We start from the raw sequence: 9450 nt of genomic DNA on the forward strand, positions 1-9450 counted from the left end.
ACCGCACCGGCCTCGACCCGGTTCGCATCGCACACCACACCACACCACCGTCCGACACCGCCGCACCAAACAAAAGTTCGTGGCAAGCGCCGCGTCGCGCGCCACACCTGTCGCGTCAGCAGGGTACCCGACGCGGAGGCAGCAACTTGTCCCACACGAAACCCCTCCGCAGAAAACTTCGTGCGAAAAGCTTCGGAAAGGTCTCCCAGGCCCACACCGGCTGGCCCAGTCCGGGTCCGGCACCCAGTAAATAAAAAATACAGTTGCTAAAAAAAACAGAAACTAGATAGCGGCTCCCACGCTACCACTGACATCTGGGGCCGCTGAACACGCATCCCGCTCGTCAGTGTGACGGCTATCTGAAATCCGAGTGGTTTTGCGCGGAGAGATATCTGGGAAACGATCTGCTGCGGGTGGCTGACGTGCGGGACCGGAACAGATAACTCGAAGACAAATTCACCGCCTCAAATCTGCGCACCCGACCCCGGCGCGGGTCCCCTAATCCAAACCGCCCGTGCACGTTGGCTCCACCTGAACGGAGCCCCAGTAGCCCCCCCAAAACTACTCGCCGGCGCGGCACGGAGGTGGAGGCGGAGACGACTGCGAGTTCGGCGGAGGCGATGGACGAGGAGGAGGAAAGGGAGGAAGGGGAGGTGGGGGAGTACAAACTGCAGAGGGTGGTGGGGAAGGGCTCGTTCGCCGAGGTGCACCGCGCCGCGCACCGCCGCACCGGCACGCGCGTGGCGGTCAAGGCGATCGACCGCCGCCGCGTCGACAAGCGCGTCCACGACGGCATCCTGCAGGAGAGGGAGATCCTCAGGAGCATCGACCACCCCAACATCCTCCGCCTCCTCGACACCATCGACGTACGCTGCCGGCTGCCCCCCTTTGCCAAGTCCCAATCGCGATCGAACTGAATAGCACGCTGCTTAGCGATTTGACACGAGTGTGTTCTGTGTTGCCGCGTGCTTTTTCGCCGCAGACGAAGAAGATGATGTACCTGGTGCTGGAGTACTGCGACGGAGGCGACCTCGATGCGTTTCTGCACAAACACGGCCGGCTGCCGGAGGCCGTAGCCAAGGACTTGATGCGGCAGCTCGGTACGGCCTTAATAGGGATTTATTATTTATTTTTGAGAAAAAAAAGGTTATCTGGATATGCTTTTGACGTTACCCGGTTGTTTTGGATGTGTAGCCGAAGGACTGAAGGTGCTGAGGGGGAGGAACATCGTGCACCGGGACCTCAAACCACAGGTATTATTTTATTCACTTCATTCAGTTTTCGTGGTTGGGGATACTAATGTCCATGGGCGGATCCTGCTCCTGATTTGTCGGTACTACCACCTGGGATGGATGATTGTCAGTTTGTGTACAGACGACCCTGTTCGCTTGAACTACTTCACTGGTACTTTTCAGCGAAGGAACGGTGTTTTTCATGAAACAACAAATCAGCATAAGCCAAATTTCAGCGAAACGTTTTGTAAATAGCCACTAAAATTTAATTGAATGTGTTAGTCTCAATTAATTCCAGTTCCACCTAATGTGAAAGACCACAGACATTTACTGAAAGTAAATGATTACACATTGTACTTTTCCACATGTTCATTTGTTTTGGCTAACTATGGTTGATTACTGTCTTATGTTTCTGAGATACTTGCTTCAGTACTGATCAAGATGCCAAACTTGCAGAACCTTCTCCTATCAACCAACGGTGATGACATCGTATTGAAAATTGGTGACTTTGGGTTTGCCAGGTGAGAGCAGTATGTCCCTCATTATTGCATTAATATTTATTCAAGCACAGTTTTTTTTTGCCGCCTCCACTAAATGGCATGATTTCATCAGGCTATTTATCGTCGCTATCCTTTTCAATCCACAGTGATATTTGTTCATACTGACTTTTATCATCAAAATGTCTGCTTTTCTGAGTACTGTATTATCCTGAACTTGCTGTAACTGAGCAATGTGTAGTGATTTTTTTTTGGTGATTTTAGGTCACTGGTGCATGAAAATTTAGCTGCCACAATGTGTGGGTCGCCATATTATATGGCACCAGAAATTTGGCAAGGGAAGGACTATGATGCAAAGGTTGGCTCATTTCCTTCATTAAATTCGTAGGTTTTAAATAATTGTGTAATTGACTCTACTTGAAAAAGCTTTGCAGTCAGACTTGTGGAGTGTTGGCGTCATTCTTTTTCAGCTAGTCACAGGGAAGCTGCCATTCACTGGGAGTAATGCTTTTCAGGTTTGTTGCTCTTGTATAACATATTCAAATGCATATGACCTAGATGGCTACATGTGCCTGCTAAAACTAGCTGTTGCCCATTCTTTTCTGAATACAGCTGCACCAAAATATCCTGGCTACCGATGATCTTAACTTCCCTTCAGAAATTGAAGCTGATTTATGTCCTGATTGCATTGATTTGTGCAGAAGACTCCTGTGCCGTGATCCAAGTGGGTCTCTTGTCCACTTTATTTTTTGCTTGTGCAAAACAGGCGTGTGTTAACAATTTATTTTCTGCAGCAGTTGTAGTTGGTCATTTCTTGTTTCTTGTGATCGTCCTTGATTCTAAGTCATTGGTGTGATCAGTTCAATTAATTTTTACCAATTGGAAAATCAGGCTGAATATACATTTGGTTTTGCAGAGAAGAGAATAAGTTTTGAAGAATTCTTCAATCACAAGTTTTTGGCTACAACAAGGTCGACTCTTTACTCTGGTTCTAGTGTTGATCCATATGACATTGTTGCACCATCTACATTGCTTTTACTAAAAGAAAAATGCTGCAGTTTTAGCTTAGCAATGCCTGCTGCCCATATATGCAGCTATCCTTATGTTTTTTTTTTTCACGAAGACGGAGGAGATCTGCATATCTTTATATTATGAAGATGAAAATAGGGGGTAAAGAGCCCCTACAAAAAACCATAACCAAAACTAGTCACCCAAAGACAGCAATGCACAAAACACACTCCAGACTCACTCACGCACAATCTTTAGAGTAAACGGAGGAGCAGACGCTTCAAAAGCTAGGGAGGGAGACTGCCAGATCATCACGCAAATAAGGTCTAGTCACTACCAAGCAGCAGGGCTGTCGGCTAAGTTATGCCCTTAACTGCAGCTATAGACTCCAAAGCCTCATATCTTCAATGGCTGAGGCCATGACATTTAACACATCAGGTGAAGAATGTGTGCTTACATAAATTTGAATGATAAATTCAAGTGGTGTATAGAGGAGTAAAGAAGACAAACAGTGCTCACGAACAAATCATAAGGCACATATATGCACTCATATTTTTGTTCTACTCTTGTGCCCACAGATGAATTTTACCTAAGAATTATGCTGGTGTGAGGCTGCATCATGTTTACTTAATTCTTATAAATTTTCAGTGATTTTTAGAATGTTGCATTTTGCACTTCAATAAATGAACATTGCAGCTCATATATGCAACAGCCTGCTGGTTTTTTTCTAGATAGATTTTTCTTTATGTTTTGGAAGAGATTTTGCAACCAGCTGCCTTTCCTTGATTTTTTTCCATTTATGTTTGCAGCAGTTTTAGTTTTTATCATGCCAATATTTCCACCTGCTTTTGAGGAAGTAATGCTTTTAGTGCATTATGTACTTCTATAAATGGAGTTACTCATATGTGCCACAATCTTGCAGCCTTTTCAGATTTTTTTTCTGTATGTTTAGAATAGTTTGGTTTTATCATGCTATACTTTCTTCTGTGTTGAAGCTGACTAATTATAACATTTCAGGAAATGCGACGAATCCTCTCATGCTGTAGAATTAAGGGATAACTGCCAGACAATCACCTCTCCTGTTGCCCTAAAAATAAAATCTGAAAGTATTGAATCTAAAAATTCGAAAGGTACATTACACTCTATCTTTGAATCATAAAGTGTAGGCATTAACTTTTTACATATGTTTTTCAGTTTTTGATTCATGGGAGTGGATTGAGCAAGAATATGTGCTTGTTCCGGTAAACTGTACTTCTATGGAAATGTCTTCACTCAACATCAACAAGTCCACAAAGGATGATACAGAAACAAGAACTGCCAGCTATGATAGGTCTACTGGCAAAGGGTCTGTTCAGAATCAAATCAGAGACTTTACTGCCACAGCTACTGGTGTACATAGCCATGGATGTGCTCCTGTGCTCATTTCCCAGGAGTCAGCCACTGTGGATTGTAGACGAGGGAAGCCACCTGATTATATTACAAGGCTTCATTCTCTGAATCAATATGTTCTTGTTCTTACAGAACTTGCTCGGGAAAAGGTACTACTACTGCTATGCTGGCAACTATCACTGTGGCCCTAAACTTGATGTTCATTATCATTCTGTCTTAGTGTGCTTTTACAGTTCAGTATTGGTCAGGCTTAGACTTCACAATGTGCTTTTTATGTAATGTCAAAGTTGCAGCCTTCAAAATATATTATCTTAATATTCTGTGGCAAAAAATATCTTTCTGAACAAGCCAATGGTATTTTCAGTAGAACTCTTCTCCTTTAATATATATATCAGACAGATATTTGATTTTTCAATGTTAGTCATTTCCAAATTTCAACACTACTATACCCCACAAAACCTCTTTTGAATAATTGTAGAAATGATATTTGTCATTTGATGGATCAGATATGATAACCCCTATTTTCTGTGTCACTCAGCTTTCTAAAGGCCTGTACCTGGAGGCGTTATCAATTGAACTTGTATTATTAGCTATCTGGAAAGAGGCGCTTGATGCATGTAGCTTACTCATGGATGCATCAGATGGTGAAAATTTCTCTAAATCTTCTCAAGAACATTCCCTTCCTAAGAGTGGCCACTCAGCTCTGAATGTAGTGCGAGGGTTGGATTTCACTAGGCCGGCTTCTGTTTTTTCCTGGGTTGAAAGTGGGTTCATGAAGGCATATGATCGCGCAGAGAAGATATCGCATGTATTGAGGAAGAGTGATGGTTAGGAACGCTGATCTTAACACTTTTTTGTATTGATTCTTGATTCTAACCAACATTTTTTTCCAGATAACACCGAGATGCCAGATGCAATGGATGTCGTATTCCAAACTGCTTTGGAATATGGAAAGAGTGGAGCTGTAAGTTCACTATATGGTTTCTTTGATGGTTTCCGTGGAAACATTTAGCTCTTTATTTATGCACACTATGGATATGGTTGCTGCCTTTGTTTTCCCATATAATTAAAGAAAAAAGGAAAGGGAGTTTTTTGTTTTAATATTACCATGAATAGTGCACTAACAACAAGCAAACACATCCGTGACATGCCCAAACTTGATCCATAGTGTGCATAAACTGTGTGATTCCCTACTACCTGTAAACAATTTGCTTTCACTTTTCAACATCTTCAGTAAAATCTGTTAGATATAGATGGAATAGTAGATACCCCTAGTCGGGAAGTATTGCACTTCTATTATTCAAATTATGCGAACATTGCTGTGGGTTTACAGGCTGAATGTATTTATCCAGTAATTGGCTACAGCTGATACTTCCAATTGACTTTTTATTTACTTATCTTTTCAGGCAAATGAAGTTCTGGGACACCAAAGCAGATCCACAGCGCTATACTCAAAGTCTATCATCTTGCTCACATTTTTAGTGCAGGAAGCACCTATGTTGCCACTAAATCCACCGCTGTCCCTTTCGCCGTCGGATCAGCAACGCATCCATAGGTACATAGCTAATTTGAAGAGCCATCTCTGCAGTGCTCAGGTTGCAGGGCAACAACAGAGATCAGTTCATAACTGAACATGCTAGCTCAAGGATTGAAAGATTAATTTATCTGCATCTGGTGAGGCTTTATTGTGCTCTGGTGCAACGTTAGTCCACCATGTTGTTTTTGTCTAGGAGGTGGTATTCAATGCTTTGGTGTCATGAACCTTTGTAAAATTGTAGTTGCCGAACACCATGATACTCCCCACTCTTTTGTGTAATAGATAACACCTACGAGTAACAAGCTCTATATGGTTGTTCCTTACCATACGCCTCTGAACTTGTATATATTTGTAAGTGCCTTGTGCAAACATGTAAATAGAAACTGGTTCGAACCTTTTCGTGACTGCATACTCTCCGATCCTTTCTAGTACCAAGTTTTGCAGCTCTGAAGCAATATCTGTTCTGAGGTAGTATGATGTATGGGAAGTTCCCATTTTACATTACTGCACAGGGGTCATCTGAAAGCACGGTCGACTACACCTTCATTCAGGATTCTTGCATATAAAGATTAGTTGGGCCCATACCACCAGAAATTGGAAGCTGCCGGATAATCTACAACTGAGTACTCTTTGCAAAGTTTCCTTTTTGTTGTGTTAAAGACGTAAGTATATTAATATAAAGTTTATTTATGTAATAAAGCATTGTTTCTAACATTTTTCTTTTTTGTCTATATGGACATCTTAGGCACATATATGGTAAACTGTGTGACAGAAACTAATTGATTGGTTTGTGCAACTGGTGAAGTTATTTTAGTCCGGATCGCTATCGTTGTGTGTTGCATCGTGGCAACCAGCTAATGTCAAACATATAAGATTAGAAAGATGAGCAGAACTCAGTTTGGCCTCATCAAATCAACTAAATGGAAAGGAATCTATATTAATGTTAGATCAAGGTGAGATAATCCCAAAAGCAAGTGAAATCAACTCGTTGGACAATAAAAATCCATCTGGGTCGCTGAGACGGATGAATGCAACTCTGCTTCCAAAATCATCTTCATTTTGCAGGTCCAACTCAAAATCAATATGTGGCAAGGCTCGTCGATCCATATCCATGGCAATTACAAGCCCACTCTCCACAAAAGGCTTAAATGTGTTACACAGTGATAGCGCCAGGCTTTTCCCAAAGGATTTACTGAAACTTTGCAAATCAAGCCCCCAAGCTGTTCGCAGTGATAGCATAACCACATCCAGTGCCATGTCCTTCATATCAGAGCTTCTAGACTCATGGCTCCACGTTCCATCCTCTAACTTCTGAACCCACTCTGCATACTCCTTTGTTCTTCTGGGCCTAGAGTACCTGACATCGTTAATGTAGCTTGCAGATCCAAGACCAAAGGCATAGAAGGGGCGGTTTTGCCAATATGTTAGGTTGTGCTTGCACTCGTATCCAGGCTTGCAGTAGCTACTGATCTCATAGTGGTTATATCCTGCTTCAGAAAGCCGCTTCGAAGCAATCTTGTAGAAGTTTGCAGACTCAGTGTCACTCGGAAGAGGAAAGACACCAGGAGAATACCTGCAAAAAGTTACATATGCATATAATATAAGAATCAGTGTAAATTCGTCTCTTCAACTGAAGCACAATGGTCTTAACAAGGCCCAAACGTACACACACAACAATTAATATTGCTGGTTTGCATCTACCCATAGTGTCGAAATACTACATTATGGAATCACTGAACCTATCATGAAACATGCACTTCGGAAGGATTTTCTTATGCACCGTCCATAATAGGCAACCGAAGTAAACATGCCCTAAGCACATGGTGATAGTAAATTACTCTGCACAAACTGGAAATTTATGGGTGTATATGGTGGCAGATGCCCTAAGTACATGGTTACGCCCAAACTGAATTAAAAGGTGAACTTTTAGTCCACAAACTAAAATAATGTCTTGTAGTAAGCATTGTAAAATTAACAAAGAAAAGAGCGTTACTGACTTTGAGTCAGTTGCCCGCAGGTGGATCATCAGTAACAAGAAGAATGGCATTTTGAACTGTGCTTGTGCTGCTACTTTATGGTGCTTATGGAAAACATATAATCTATTTGTTTTCAGGGGTGATCATGGTCAGGGATCAGTCAAGTCATTGGAGATATCGTGAGGATGCTATGGTGTTGCCAAGTTTCATTTAAGTCCAAGAAGTTGGTGAAGATGGAGAGGATCAATGGGACATTGGAAAAGATGGCAAAATAGCTGCCCAAAGTTGGGGGAGGAACAATACAATGATGTGTGAACTACATCAGATTTGGAAGTCTGGATGGGGCATGGAGATCAGAGCCAGGAGGTCTCTTCAACTACCAGTTCTCTTATGCAGAGTGGCCGGAGTATGAATGCAAAGCTTGAGGCGTTGAGTGCATCGGTGCATCAGTGCAACCGGAAAGTAGGAGGATAGATGGCAGTTCGAGTAGTGCTGCTTGTTTAGCTGAGATTGATTGCTGTGATGATGTTGTTTATGGCAGGGCATAAACCACAAATACACAGTAACTTGAATTCAATAAAAAGTTGTAGAATTCACAACACAGGAAGAAGAAAAATCACTTACATTTGCCCAAACTTGGTGCCCTGCTCAATTTGCAGATCATACACGGAAACGTGAGTGGGCCTTGCATCCACGGTGCACCTCAAGCTTTCCTCCCACATCTCCTGGGTCTGATTCGGCAGCGAAGAGATGAGGTCCATGCTCCAGTTCTGCAGCCCCTCGCACGCCGCGACGATCGCGACGGCCTCGTGCACCTCCTTCACGCCGTGCGCGCGTCCACACGCCCGCAGCAGGTCCTCCTGGAACGCCTGCACACCGAGCGAGACGCGGTTGACGCCGACGCCCACGAGCTCCCTGAGCTTGGCGGCGTCGAACGTGCCGGGGTCCATCTCGATGGAGACCTCGGGGCACGCCGACAGGCCGAACCTGGCCCGCAGCGCGTCGAGGACCGTGGCGACCAGGCGCGGCGGGACGAGCGACGGCGTGCCGCCCCCGAAGAAGACGGTCTCGAGCGGCACGCCGTCGTCGGAGACCGGGCGCGTGGCGGTGACCTCGCGGAGCAGGAGGCGCACGTAGTCGACGATCCTGGGGTCTTCCGCGGCCTCGCCACCGCCATGGGAGGGGGCTGAGGATGAGCCGAGGGCGACGATGGGGAAGTCGCAGTAATGGCAGCGCTTGCGGCAGAAGGGGAGGTGGACGTAGGCGGAGGCCGGGGGTAGCTGCGGTAGCAAGGGAGAGGGAGGGGTGGAGAAGGCGGAGGCGGCGGAGGAGGCATATCGTCGAGCAGGTGGAGGGCGTGGGCGGACTGCGGCCGGTTTCCTGCGTGGGAAGTGGGAGACGAGCGGGAAGGCCAGCCGGAGCATTGTGTGGAAGCTGTGGCGTACGTACCTGCCGGATAGGACCGAATCGGTAATTTGGCCGCGGTAAGCCGCGTGGGTTTGCTTCGAGACGGGGATGCCTTAAGCTGGGCTACGTTGGGCTGTAGCTGGGCTTAGGCTACGAAGTAGCCTATTTGAGTGACAGCGAGCGTTTCTATTCAAGTTGGACCCATTCTTATAAATTTTCAATGATTTTTGGAATGTTGCATTTTGCACTTCAATAAATGAGCATTGAAGCTCATATATGCAACAGTCCTGCTGTTTTTTTCTAGATTTTTTTATGTTTTGGAAAAGATTTTGCAAGCAGTTTCCTTTCCTTGATTTTTTTCCATTAATGCTTGCAGTAGTTTTAGTTTTTCTCAAGCCAATAAT

The 9450-nt window shown here is 44.5% G+C and overlaps 2 protein-coding genes across 3 annotated transcripts; one reads left to right on the plus strand and one right to left on the minus strand.

The window, feature by feature from the left end:
* The first annotated feature begins 510 nt into the window (after positions 1-510).
* On the plus strand, positions 511-6067 carry LOC136451046 (serine/threonine-protein kinase ATG1a-like). Of its 2 annotated transcripts, none has more exons than XM_066451786.1 (13): positions 511-866; positions 983-1100; positions 1195-1253; positions 1689-1753; positions 1994-2087; positions 2164-2244; positions 2342-2453; positions 2646-2700; positions 3755-3867; positions 3932-4275; positions 4665-4953; positions 5020-5090; positions 5533-6067. In XM_066451786.1, exons 1-13 carry the CDS (start codon positions 621-623, stop codon positions 5755-5757), a joined length of 1872 nt encoding a protein of 623 aa, XP_066307883.1. In that variant the 5' UTR covers positions 511-620; the 3' UTR covers positions 5758-6067. The 2 variants fall into 2 exon arrangements, with proteins under 2 accessions (XP_066307883.1, XP_066307892.1); XM_066451795.1 differs by having other exon boundaries at positions 3755-3843.
* A 379-nt stretch (positions 6068-6446) lies between these two features.
* On the minus strand, positions 6447-9063 carry LOC136451060 (uncharacterized). Its single transcript, XM_066451805.1, has 2 exons — positions 8264-9063; positions 6447-7236 (listed from the first exon to the last, which is right to left on the minus strand). The coding sequence occupies exons 1-2, from the start codon at positions 9061-9063 to the stop codon at positions 6612-6614; spliced, it is 1425 nt and encodes a 474-aa protein (XP_066307902.1). The 3' UTR covers positions 6447-6611.
* Between the last annotated feature and the right edge of the window lie 387 nt (positions 9064-9450).

Source organism: Miscanthus floridulus, chromosome 1, assembly GCF_019320115.1.
Source record: "Miscanthus floridulus cultivar M001 chromosome 1, ASM1932011v1, whole genome shotgun sequence".
NCBI classification, from domain to species: Eukaryota; Viridiplantae; Streptophyta; class Magnoliopsida; order Poales; family Poaceae; genus Miscanthus; species Miscanthus floridulus.